Genomic DNA, 12,500 nt, shown 5'->3' on the forward strand with positions numbered 1-12,500 from the left:
AAAACCAAATTTTTGTATACTACTTCCCCACCGACGCAGCACCACAGTTTCTTTAGAAACTACCCCTTCATTCTCTTGAAACAACATTGTTGCGCTAACGCATGCGCGTTAGGTCCACTTCTGTCGCGCCAGGGGCCTGGGGAACATGAACGTTGACATGATGCATTGAAAATGCTGCAAATGTTGCGTGCGTTGGCCACCCCGTTGCAAGATGTTGCGTTGAAATGTTGCGAGCGTTTGGCCAGGCCTTTAAATTTAATGAGAATTCTATTTAAATTTACCAACTCGCTTAACTTTGAGCGAGTTGGGAAAAGGAACTGTTTTCAAGGAATTTTCGGTTGTCACTCGCAAAGCCACCTGAAGAACCGCTCGTGAAAACAAGGCCGATGTTGCGTCCGTTTGTACGGGGCTCAACGTTTGACCAGTTTGAAACTTATCAACAACATGCAACAACACGCAATAACAGGCAAAAACAGGCAAAAACATGCAACAACACGCAAAAACACGCAACAACACGCAGTAACAGGCAAAAACATGCAGCAACACGCAAAAACACTCAGCAACATGCAACGGACTTGTTGGTCGACAATCATATTGCGTCCTTTTGCACGACGAAGGCTACGGCAACGATGATATCATTGGCTAAAAGAAGAAAAATTATACAGTCGTGGTACACTTGCGGCACTCTGCTTAACAACGACTTGCGGAAATCACCAAATTTGAGGTTTTGACGACAACGAGAGCATACAACTATGAACCATTTATTTGCTATCTTTTCTTTAAAACCGTTCGTTGTAAAACGTGAACAAGACGAAACAATTGCTAAATACTTGCGATAGCGGTAATTCAACGCCGTTTCGACCAGTGTCATTCTTAAGGAACTACCACACCCTTGTCATATTTTAAAAAGTCGAAATAACCACCAAGTGATAACAATGGCGCAAATTTATATTTTGAGATGACGTTCTCGTTGCCGTCGCCGTCGTCGAAGGTCTATGAAAACGTGACTGTACTCCAAAATATAACCTAACGCTATCGCAAGTATTTCGCGATTATTCTGTCTTGTTCATTTTGTACAATAAGGGTGAACCATCCCATAAAACTATGGATAGTATACGAACGGGCTTAAAGCAAAGGTAGTAAATGAATGGTTTACTAAGTGAAGCTGTGATCCTTGCAGTTATGGACGCAATTTTAACAGCTGCGTAGCCTGAAAAAATTCGGGACTTCATCGGGGTTTGAACCTGTGACCTCGCGATAGTCAGTGCGACGCCTTATACGTTGGGAGCAATGGCCACTTGTGGATTCAAGTGTTCCCGTGATGAATGAACCAATGAAAGAGATGATATGTGAAATGAATTATATATTGAACTGCTGATATGAAGTCAAGTGAAGCGATGATCCTCGCAGTTAATTAAGAACATCGGCAATTTTAGCAATTGCAATTGTTGTTGTTTGCTCACGTTGTCGTCAAAACCTAAACTTGGTGATTTCATGTTGTTGCTTCTTAAAGTACGGCAAGAAGTGCTCGGAAATTCGCACGTGCAGCACGATTAATTTTCCTCTTCGTAACCAATGTTATTAAATTCTCAACCTCCGATACTGCAATTCCCGTGCTCTGATTGGTTCACTCAACCTAGGTTATCAGCTCATATGCCTTAGTTTGACCTTATATGGTAAATGATTGCGCTTAGCGTTGCTAAACTAAAATTCTTTTCGCCAGAAATTTATCTCGGTCTAAAGCAAAAAAAAACGTTTTTGTGGAAAGTTTGGATCAATTCCGAAGCTTAGAAGTACGCGAAGAGGTAAGAAATGTTTTTGTGATGAGCCTGCGTCTGTCTGACCACAAGGTATTACACATGCAACATTGCATCTTCATCAAGTATTTTCTCTTTCGCTAGGATTTTCTCTCTTTTTTTTGCTCGTATTTGGGACTTCCAAAATTTTGGGGGTTAAGGAATTTAATAAAACAATTATTCCATTCGCGCTTGTTGGACATGAGACTTTCATATCCAACGCCCGCTCATGGAATAATTGTTAAATATTCTTGCTTTGTGGCTTTGTCGTTGCCGTAGGCGTCGCTTTTGCTTAAACTCTTTAAGTGTCCCTGATTAAACTCCCTATTTAAGCCCATCCTCTGGGCCATCAGCGCGAAGGGATGGAAGGAGAAGCAATCGTGAAAATACTTTCAACACTTCATGAAAGACAGATGTATCAAACGTTACAACTTCTTTTTGTTGTGATCTTTAGGTTCAAGGCCTTGTAGAGCATTTTCAGGACAGCGGTGGCGGTGTTATAGGTTGGCTGGATAGTTCCACTTTCTATATCGCTTTTACAGAAGGATGGGGACTATACGCTGAAAATCCACTGATAGCCCGCGACACAAACGTCTATGACGAGCACCCTTTTGAGAAGTATGGCATGTTGAAATGGCAGGTATGGCTAATATTTTTTTTACTAATTTACTTGTTTTGATTTTTCTTTCTTTCCCCTTTTTTTTAACCACTTCTCACAGTTTTCCATAATCCTACAATATGCGTCAAAAGTGTTGAGACACTTTTCCCTGTTAATGAATCTTGGACACCTCCCTCCCCGTAAATCTTTTCATCTAACCCCCTCTCCCCTTAACAATGTTGTTTTCTCATCGACCAACATTTCCTTTTTCTGTTACCAACATTGAAGGGGAGAGGTGGAGGGGGCGGGGGGGGGGGGGGAGTACAAGTGGAAAATGTAACGTTCAAGTGATTTTTGCTTATTGTAATAGGCCTTTTCCTAGTTCAAGTCTGCCTCCTCTTCAAAGCGAGTCTAAGTGCGAAGTTTTTGTTATGAAAATTAGTTTTCATTCATATGTAAAATAGAACTAATTACCATAACAAAAACTTCGCACTTGGACTCGCTTTGAAGAGGAGGCAGACATGAACTCGGAAATGGCCTATTGTGGTCTTCCCAGTTCAGTGTCTCAACTACTTTTGTCGCTTATTGTAGCTTCATTGTCACATGTTCTGATCGGTCCCAGCACAAGAGCCCATTACCCTGACCTTCCATCTGTATTGTACGCTTGCGTCAACCCTTTCCAGTATCTTGAATCGACGAGCGAAGTGATATATGAAATGAATTATCGGTATCGCGAAGGTCACGGGTTCAAACCTCGTCAAAGCCCTGAAATTTTCAGGCTTCTCTACGCAATTGCTTAAAAATTGCGTTCATAACTGCGAGGATCATAGCTTGACTTGATTTCATGATATCCGCAGTTTAATTTATGATTCATTTCATATATCATTTTGTTCGTTGACTCATTCATCTCGGGAACATTTGAACCCACGAATGACCAGCTCCTAACGTCGGTGGCTTCATAGCTCAATAGTGGTTAGAGCGTCCCACCGGTATCGCGAGGCCACGGGTTCAAACCTCGTTGAAGTCCTGAATTTTTCAGGCTTCTCTACGCAATTGCTAAACTTGCGTTCATAACTGCGAAGATCATAGCTTTGCTTGGTTTCATATCCTCAGTTCAATATACACTGAATATTTGATTCATTTCATATATCACTTGTTCGTTCTTTAATTGAGTAATTAATGGAGCAGATTTGTGTACGATTTTCCAAATATGACCTAAACCATTGGTTAGCATTTCCATACTGTATATGCCGTAATGTCTTAATTTTGACAAGAGCATCTCGTGATCAACTGTGCCGAAAGCCGTTTTTAGATCTAGGAAAACGACAGCGTTTATCAGGCTTGCCATGATCCATATTATACGTCCAATTGCAAGTGTCTGTGGCCTCAAGAAGAGCCGTGACCGGCCGTCTAGTAAATAGCACCAAAACTGTGCTCTTCCAAGTAGGCAGACAACTGGTCAGTAAACAACTCTTTCGAACACTTTGGCCACAACTGAGATTACAGAAATTGGAGGATAATTGTTTAGATCACCCAGATCGCCTTGTTCGAAAAGTGGAGTTACCGTTCGCGCATTTCCAATCTAGATCTGGAAATATATATATACCTTGAATCTGGAGTCTCATTCGCGGGAAATTCAATTTAAAAGAAACTGATGAGTGACAGACTGATTGACTGGTTAACCTATGCTCTGACGTATTCACGGGCTAAGTGCCTGCCTGCCTCATTGACTGACTGACTAAATGTGAGACTGACTGACCAGGGTTTTCGACAGCTTTTCAAAGGGTCGGATTTGATAATGGAAATACCGGACATGTTTATTTTCCGTTGTAAAGGTTGATTGCAAGTGCATCGGGGAAGCCAACGCTGAAAGATGCCTGAAACTCTGAGAAATGTTGTTTGGATTCTTCAGATTGGAGAAAAAAAAATGCCACAACAACTCGATTATTCCAAAATAAGGCGATGTGACTTCTTGTTAGTTTGAATGATTTTATCGCGCGATTGGAAATTGTCTCATGTTTCTTCAGCCAGCCTATGGCTTTGTGAGATAACCAAGTCCAAACAGAATAAAAAAAGAAAGAAGCCGACGAATCTTAAAATTGGTAAGCAACTGGACAGAAAGTTGGGTCTCCGTCCTCAAACGAAAACCCTAAATTCTGACTGATTCACTTACTTGCTTTCTCATCGACTGACCGAACAACCGACCGATGGATTGGGCACTCAGTAATTCGCTTGATGCAATGGACTGAGGTACGAAGCCTTTTAAATTTCTCGTTACTATTTCAGGTATGGCGTGCACTTCGCCTGATCGTAGACACAGGCCTTCACTATAAAGGCTTCTCTCGAGATGAAGCACTCAAGTATTTCGCTGACTATGCCTGGGACACGAGTGACACTGCTGAAAAGGAAGTGACGAGATATCAGAGTGTTCCTGGTCAAGCTACGGCTTACATGATTGGTCAACTGAAAATTAAGGAACTGCGTGAATACGCAATGAAAGAATTGGGCGACAAATTCAATCTGAAGGACTTTCATTTTTATCTTTTGTCACAAGGGTCTGCTCCGTTGAGCTATCTAGAGGAAAGCATCCACGAATACGTCCGATGCACCAGAGATGAAACCCAACAGGATTGTGATATCGTGTTAAACCCTGTTGCATCAGAAAAAGATCAACTGTCCGAGTTTGTGGGCGTTATTGGCGAAAAGATGTATGAACAACCAGAAAAGCCGCCTCTTGCCGGATACGTGTGATGTTGCGCACAAGCTAGCCGCGTTTCAGAAACAATTTTATGCTAAAGCCGCCAGTACCTATAATGTTGGTAAATACTGGGAAACTGTGTTTTTTGTGTTAGATGGAAATAGGAAACCGTTTTTTTTTTGTTTAAAATGTTTAGGAAACATTTAAGGTCAATAGGTAGCCTGTTATATAATCTAATATCTGCTAAAAAATATACGTTACGCATAGCTAATTTGCTGCAGAGAACCTTTGATTTAATCCACGATGGCCTTTTTTTAAATTTGATTTATTAAATGCAGAAGACCTTGAATTCTGTTAAGTGTAAATTTTTCCGGCCACTTTAAACCGGATTTTTATGCTTCGCGAGCTTCACTTATACAAGTTTGATTAACTGAGCGTGATTTAGTGTTAGTTACCAACACAAGTACGTTATTTCCTTTAAAAATACAAAACGCCTTTTTATTTTTGTTGCCATTCCATGCCATCTAGGCAGGCTCGCTTATCCATGCGTCACTTTGCCCTAATAACTCCGGAAACCATCGGCCGATTTTCACCGCCTAGGTGGTCGTGCAATTTTGAGAAATTTCAAAAGAAATCACTTATGTTCATAAATCACGAAATGTACTTGCGCTCAGGAGAAATTATAATTTTGTCAACAAATAGTGACGCCGTGGCAAGTTTTCTTGGCTGGGGACTATAAACTGTTGGTCCCCACCGCACATATGCCACTCTGGGACGTTACGTTACGTTACGTTACAGCATGAGCGGTGGATGAGACACATAACTTGAAGAACTGCTAGATCAACAGCAGGAAAATTGAAAGAGTCCATGCGCTAAAACTGGTAAAATACTAAAGCCTCATTTACAATAGCAAGTTTTCCTTGACAACCCCACTTGTCAAGGAAAACTTGCCGACTGTACACACTTGCAAGGTTTCCTTGCTCGGTAGTGTAAATGGAAAATATGACAAGTTTTCCTTGACAAGTGCACTTTCAATAAAGCTAACCGTTTTAAAATGGGTTCTTAGACTTAATACTGTTTATCAGCGCCACCGCGCACCGGTGGCTCAGTTGGTTGAGCACCGGGCTGTCACGCGTGAGTTCAACTCCGCCCGGACCAACACTCAAGGTCTTTAAATAACTGAGGAGAAAGTGCTGCCTTTGTAATTACATCTGCAAATGGTTAGACTCTCTAGTCTTCTCGGATAAGGACGATAAGCCGGAGGTCCCGTCTCACAACTCTTCAATGTTCATAATCCTGTGGGACGTAAAAGAACCCGCACACTTGTCGCAAAGAGTAGGGCATGTAGTTCCCGGTGTTGTGGTCTGTCTTCTGTTTGTATCATGGTTGGGAGGGTAAATGCTCGGAGATATTATACTCTAAAATCCGAGGGTAAATAAAGATATATGATATATGATATGATATGATATGATTTGTCTGCAGTCTGCAGTCTGCAAAATAGGGAGCTTAAGCACGCGCGTTTTTGAGACGTGGACGTCAACCGGAAGTAAGCTGTTTTCCCTTTTAACCCGTTTTCACGCAACCACATTTACCTTGTTAAGTATCTTTTCTCCATTAGAGATCATAAGTATAAAAATCTGGGAGACACCACTGTTCTGGCACGCGAAATGTTCGCTTCCGCTTGCCTTCCGCGTCTCAAAAACGCGCGTGCTTAGTTAAGCTCCCTAAAAAAAAATGTCAGACACCGCGGTTAACTTGGTCAACCGTTCTCTTGCGCCTCGATACGGTGAGAGCAAACAAGTGAACGGTTGACCAGCCGTGTTAAAATTCCTTGTAAGCGAGCCTCCTGAGGACTTTGAAAATTTGAATATTTTTCGCTGTTTCTCAGCAATGGATACTCGCTGGACCTTGAAACTTGGTCAAGGAGAAGTAAATTTATCCGTGTGGCCATCGCCGGAGTTTGAGCGTGACTGATGCCGGAGAGGTGTGATTTTTATCGGCGAGATGTGAGGTAAGCTAGAAATTACTTTCCAGCCTTTCCTTTATTTAGGTACGAGTGACAACCCGAGAATTTGAGAAGTCGCTTAAATCGCAAAAAAAGGCAGAGGGGTCAAAATTAAGTCAAAACACGAGAAGAAAGCGAGACAAAAATGCGAGAAACTTCCATCCGGACGCGAGCAATATCGTGTCTGTCAGTGCCTGTCCGCTTGTTGACAATAAAAATTAGCCAATGAGCGCGCGAGAATTTTTGCAGTCATTGTAAAATTATCGATTGGCGATTGGTTCAAATTTTAAACTCGCCCCAGTTCCCTGAGAAATTCCTGAATGGCCTAAAAGTTTGTGACCACTTGTCCACGAGTGGCTGCAATACGCGCCATCGTTTGAACTGTGATTTCAATTATCCCGTCAATTATCTTTTTTCCGTTTTGGACACTATAAACTACCCAGGCATAAAACTGTTTTCTATTGTTCCAACATGGCCGCCGGCAAAGAGAAAGTCGCGATGCTTATGGAAGAATCATTTGGAAGGGTAAGATATAAGTATGGAGCCTCATGGATAACAAAAGAGAGGCTTGCCGTGTTTCTGCTAATTCTTCTGGGAATTGTGCTTTTAATCACTGGAATATCATTACTTGCCCTATCAAACTCTAAAGCACCCAATTGTGGACACGTTGATCGCGAACCAAGGACGACAACCACCAGCCCGTCTCGTGAACAAACTTCGAATTGGGCACGTTGCGAATATTCGCATGAGGCTCAAAGAATCGGCTTAGCGGAGTTTATAAGAAAAGTAAAATCAACGTATTACAAACATCACCCCTTCAATATCGTATACCATCCAGATGTTTTTTACGAGAATTTAGAGTTTGCTGCAGTCGAAAGAGTGAAAGAAGAATACGTTGCGTACGACCCGACGCCGTCTGTTATCAAATCACGAACGGATGCTTCGCTCGCTCTGCTTGAAGAATTTAACAATATAGATTTCCATCTAAATGCTTTGAAGCCCAGGGAGAGGAAATCCGTGGCTCAGATAAGACATTATCTGCAACATATGTTCGGTCAACCTTACGACATGAATTACTACACCGGAGATTGGATGATGGGGCCAAATTTGTTCTGTTGGCAGCCCGTTTGTTATCACGGTTTCGATGTCTACAATGGCATTGGACTTTACCACAAACCCTATGATGTCTCGGACTTGAAGCTCCTTAAAGAGAAGCTAGAGACCCACAAAGCTGGCATTTTGCAATACATTGAAAATATGAAGATGGGTATTCGCAAGGGAATGGTTCGAAGTGTTGAGGAGTGCCTCGCAGGCACAGATTCAATCAAAAGAAAATATTTAAACGTGTCGCTTTACAACGAGACAGGTCAGTGTGTATTCCATTTTTTACTCGCCCAAATTTAGACTGCTCTTTAAACAGTTTACCGTTGATCGATTCGTGAGTTGTGTTGTTTACGGAAAGAAAACCACTCAATTAAAGGTATTATGTCTTGACCTCCACGGCACAAAGGTACCTTTGACAGGGCTATAAAATTTCATTGTTTCGCATTGTGTGATCTTTTGCTGCGTTGGCACCCATTTGATTAACTAAATATTTGACAAGAGCCGTACTTGACCGTAAACCATGATGGCCCATTTAAAAGCACTCAGCGGCGTTCTCTGAAGATGAAGTCAGGAGCGGTGGGTGTTATTCGCAAGCAAATTAGTGGCAGGATGTTCGTCAGTTAAGTTCAATTTAATTAGATTAATTTTCAGTTAATAATGCGGATTTTCCAATCCTTATCACGATCCTTATGAGCTGCACGAAACGCTCTTTGGAAACGTGGCTCTTTGTTGCAAAGGTCAATATTCAAACCTCATCCCTGTTTGTCTTTACTCTTAAAACTCAGTATTTTAGGCTAAATATGCAATATTTTGAGGCCCTGCAAGAAGGGCCTCCCTTTTCTGAAGTTAAAAGGTCTCATGTTGGAAATTAGAGGAAATTTACAGGAAGGATGTCATTTGTCCTGGTTTTACTTTACATGCTGTCTGCTGTCCCTACTTTTTAGGCAAAGTCGCTGATCGGAATTTACCCTAGCAGAGCCTTATTATTAAATTATTCTGAAAGTGTTTTTGTTCACTTCATCCATCACATTAAATGCTTAATTAAGATGAGCTTGGTAATGAGATGAAAATATTAAATTATTATTTGTTGGTGCCAGACACCTTCAGTTCAAACACAGGTCATGTAAACACCTTGAAAGAACATGCACATCCACTGAACTGAGGACTCTTTGCTATGGTCTTCCTTTTCTAGTATACTGATTTGATTCCACAAGGTGTCTTGCTCTACCTTCAGGAATAAAATAACATTCAAAAGTGAAATTTGTCAAGTTTAGCTTGTGCGTTTTATCTTCAGTAAAATATAAGACACAATGGTAGTGTAGAAAGATAAGAAGCCTTTAAGTAAAGTTACGATACTGTTTCTGTCCTTGCATTTTGGTTCATTGATATTCAAATCTGTTTTCAACATTTTGAGTGAATTAAAAACAAACGAGAAAGGTCTGAAATTTTGAGTTATTTTTAAAGGCAAAAATGATATTTATTTTAAAGAAACAAATTGTGTATTTTCAGTGAAGAAAAGTAATGGTATTTTTCAGTTCTTACCGTATGTATTTTCAGTGATAGATGTGTTTTGAGACAGTTCTTGGAGATTGTATTGTACAGTGGGGTATTGTCTTGGCAAGGAATCTGATAGGACAGCAACAATATTTTACAACAATATATATATTTTTCACCCTCCTTAGAGTGACTGAGACTTTTTGGGTGAATGGGGTAACAACATCTGTAGGTCTACTCAAACACTATGCTCCCTTTAATTTTTGTTGAAAAGGGAGTACTGGCTGACAGAAATAACCGCAAGGGATCATAGAAACAGGCTGGGGAAAGCTCATGCATGACAATTTTTTGTTGTGACTTTTTAACTTTAAAATGAAATCTGCAAAACTTCACGCTTCATTTTTGTTTTAGTTTTATTTTTATTTGCATTAGGAAGAAGGTGAATGAGTATATGAGTTGTTCTTTGAAATGGTTGGTACTTTACTAGAATCAGTGTCGTGCCAAGATCCACTGACTCACAATTTTTCACTGCAGGTATCTGGAAAGAGTGGTTTGTGGAACCAATATTAGACCCTGAATACTATAGCAATATCACAAAGAAAGTGGATGATGCTTGGAAAAAGAAGCATGGAATGAATGTTAGTGATACAGTGAAAGATTATTTGCTGACCTATTTGGGAAAACCACTGCATCAACTCCTCAGGTAATAGTACATGTATGTATGTTGTTCGTAAGTTGATGGCCTGAAAGCCTTGGATGTGTATTTATGTCAGCCAGCAGAAACCCCATATTTGGTTCATGTGTGTATGTCTTTCCGTCCAAATCCAGTTCACGTATCCATTGAGCTTTAAAGAGTTTTAGCAAGGGCAATGGCAACATCAACTACAACGTCACGTAAAAATATAACTTAGCACTATCCTAAGTATTTGGCGATTATTCCATCCTGTTCACCTTGAACAAGAGGGCCGAACTATCGTATAACTGGATTTATAGGAATGGTTCCAAAATGAATGTAAAAAGCGAATGATCTCCTGCTGTATGTTCACATTGTTGTCAAGACCTGAAATTTGGTGATTTCAAGTTGTTGTTTGTGGACTACGACGAAGTGTGCTCTGAAAAATGTGTACTGCACACGCAGCACAGTAATCTTTCTTTCCTTAACCAATGATAGTCTTGCCTTGTGGCATTGTCATTGCTGTAGCCGTAGCTGTAGCTGTAGCTGTCGTCATTGTTAAAACTCCCTATTAGTGTTGTATCCACATTTAAGAATGGCCATCAAAAATTGGATTATTGTACATTGTATGGCACCATGAATTCTTTGAAATTGTGTGCTGTACAAGTCCTGTTGAATGGGGTTAACACTGGGTTGGGTGCAGGGCTGTCAATAAGGGCTGGTAGCTGGCAAAAAACCGACAGCTAGTACATGTAAGCCATCTTTGTCCGGCTACTTTCATCTCATTTTACCAGCAGTCAAGATGAAAAATCTTACCCTTGTTAAATTATCATTATAGTGAGTGAAAATGACACATATTTTATGAAGATTAAACAAGAGAAAAAATCGTGATAATATCATTTGTGTGAATGATTTGGAACGCCTGGAACATTTGCATGTAACTGAATAGTTCCCAGTCGTACGCTTAATCTGACAGAACAACATGGTGTCCTTGCGAAGAACGTTTTTTATCCTCAGTCAAGTGACGCAAGCTAACTTTCATGGCTGCCTACTTTTAATTCTAAGCCTTCAACTTTCAAATTTATTGACAGCCCTGGGCTGCCAGGGGTGCCCTATCTATACTTTCAGTCTGATGTCTTGAGCCAAATTGGGTCTGAAAAACCCTGATTGGGATTATAACTACTTGTAACTCCTTGCTCCTGCTTCTTGCAAATGAGAAGGAAAAAATTCAACCATCGCTGTCGTCAGTAGTCGCTGAGCATATAGTGCTCAAAATTAGCGGTCGTCCAATACAACCAGAAAGTTTACCGGCCAACCAGTTTTTGGTAAAATAAAAAGCCTGGTTGCCTGAGGAAAACACAATGGACAACGTCCCAGTCAAAAGTAGAAAAATAAATAATGCTTTACCCTAATCAAGAATCATAAGCAGTACTAGTCAAACGGCATACTTGTTGGTTTTCGTAGTGTGAAGTTAATAATAATTAATTTGGTGCAGCTGAGCATTTTCCTGTGTCTTAATAATGGTAGCTTTTACAAAATATTGTGGGATAGGGATAATTATGCATAAAATGCATGCGATGAAGAGCGAAGATGCCTTTTTGAAAATATACCAAAACTTAAACCACAGGCGATCGCTGCGTGATTGCAACAAGACCTGTAAATAAAAGTACAAGTGTTTTGTCTTCACACTCTTTACGGCCTATTTTGTTTCTTCACAGTCAAAACAGCTCAAGCGTCCCTCCGATGAGCGGATTAATGAGTTCATTATTGCAAATTTGATTTCAGGAATTATTTCAACGATCTGGTTGTCGATGAATGATGCAAAATTCAAATCAAGCCTCAGCCTCGTTTCCCTGGACACAACATGCATGCATTAACCTAAACAAGAAGATTCATGTTAATATATTTTTTCTTTACAGATTCCTAGAAGAGGAATACATTCGTTACTGTGTTCCGAGCAATGTATCAAGTGGTCTGGGACGGTTACCACTCAAGTATGTTTGGTATGATGGCAAAGAAAACAAATCCTTTCCAACAGAGCCAGTGCTGCCCAGCGGTGAGAAGCTTGATGGACGCTACGCATATTCACTTATCATGTCCTATTTTACTACCAATGACATGACGCCAATGAA

The 12,500-nt window shown here is 40.6% G+C and overlaps 2 protein-coding genes across 5 annotated transcripts in view; both read left to right on the top strand.

The window, feature by feature from the left end:
* Positions 1-6,151, top strand: part of LOC138038533 (uncharacterized) — a 26,509-nt gene extending 20,358 nt beyond the window's left edge. For all 3 annotated transcript variants that reach the window (XM_068884463.1, XM_068884462.1, XM_068884461.1), the window contains 2 exons: positions 2,251-2,436; positions 4,681-6,151. In XM_068884463.1, the coding sequence (XP_068740564.1) occupies positions 2,251-2,436; positions 4,681-5,145 (651 nt within the window). In that variant the 3' untranslated portion in view covers positions 5,146-6,151. The remainder of the gene's footprint in view (positions 1-2,250; positions 2,437-4,680) is intronic.
* Positions 6,152-6,987: 836 nt separating this feature from the next.
* LOC138038507 (uncharacterized) overlaps positions 6,988-12,500 on the top strand; it is a 17,802-nt gene continuing 12,289 nt past the window's right edge. Inside the window, exons 1-4 of one of the 2 annotated variants that reach the window (XM_068884385.1) lie at positions 6,988-7,103; positions 7,585-8,463; positions 10,230-10,398; positions 12,288-12,500. The exon at positions 12,288-12,500 is cut by the window's right edge and continues 46 nt beyond it. In XM_068884385.1, the coding sequence (XP_068740486.1) occupies positions 7,596-8,463; positions 10,230-10,398; positions 12,288-12,500 (1,250 nt within the window). In that variant the 5' untranslated portion in view covers positions 6,988-7,103; positions 7,585-7,595. Of the gene's footprint in view, positions 7,104-7,443; positions 8,464-10,229; positions 10,399-12,287 lie in introns of those variants that run through there. The other variant, XM_068884384.1, reaches the window with a different exon arrangement.

Source organism: Montipora capricornis, chromosome 2 (genome assembly GCF_036669925.1).
Source record: "Montipora capricornis isolate CH-2021 chromosome 2, ASM3666992v2, whole genome shotgun sequence".
Classification (NCBI taxonomy): Eukaryota; Metazoa; Cnidaria; class Anthozoa; order Scleractinia; family Acroporidae; genus Montipora; species Montipora capricornis.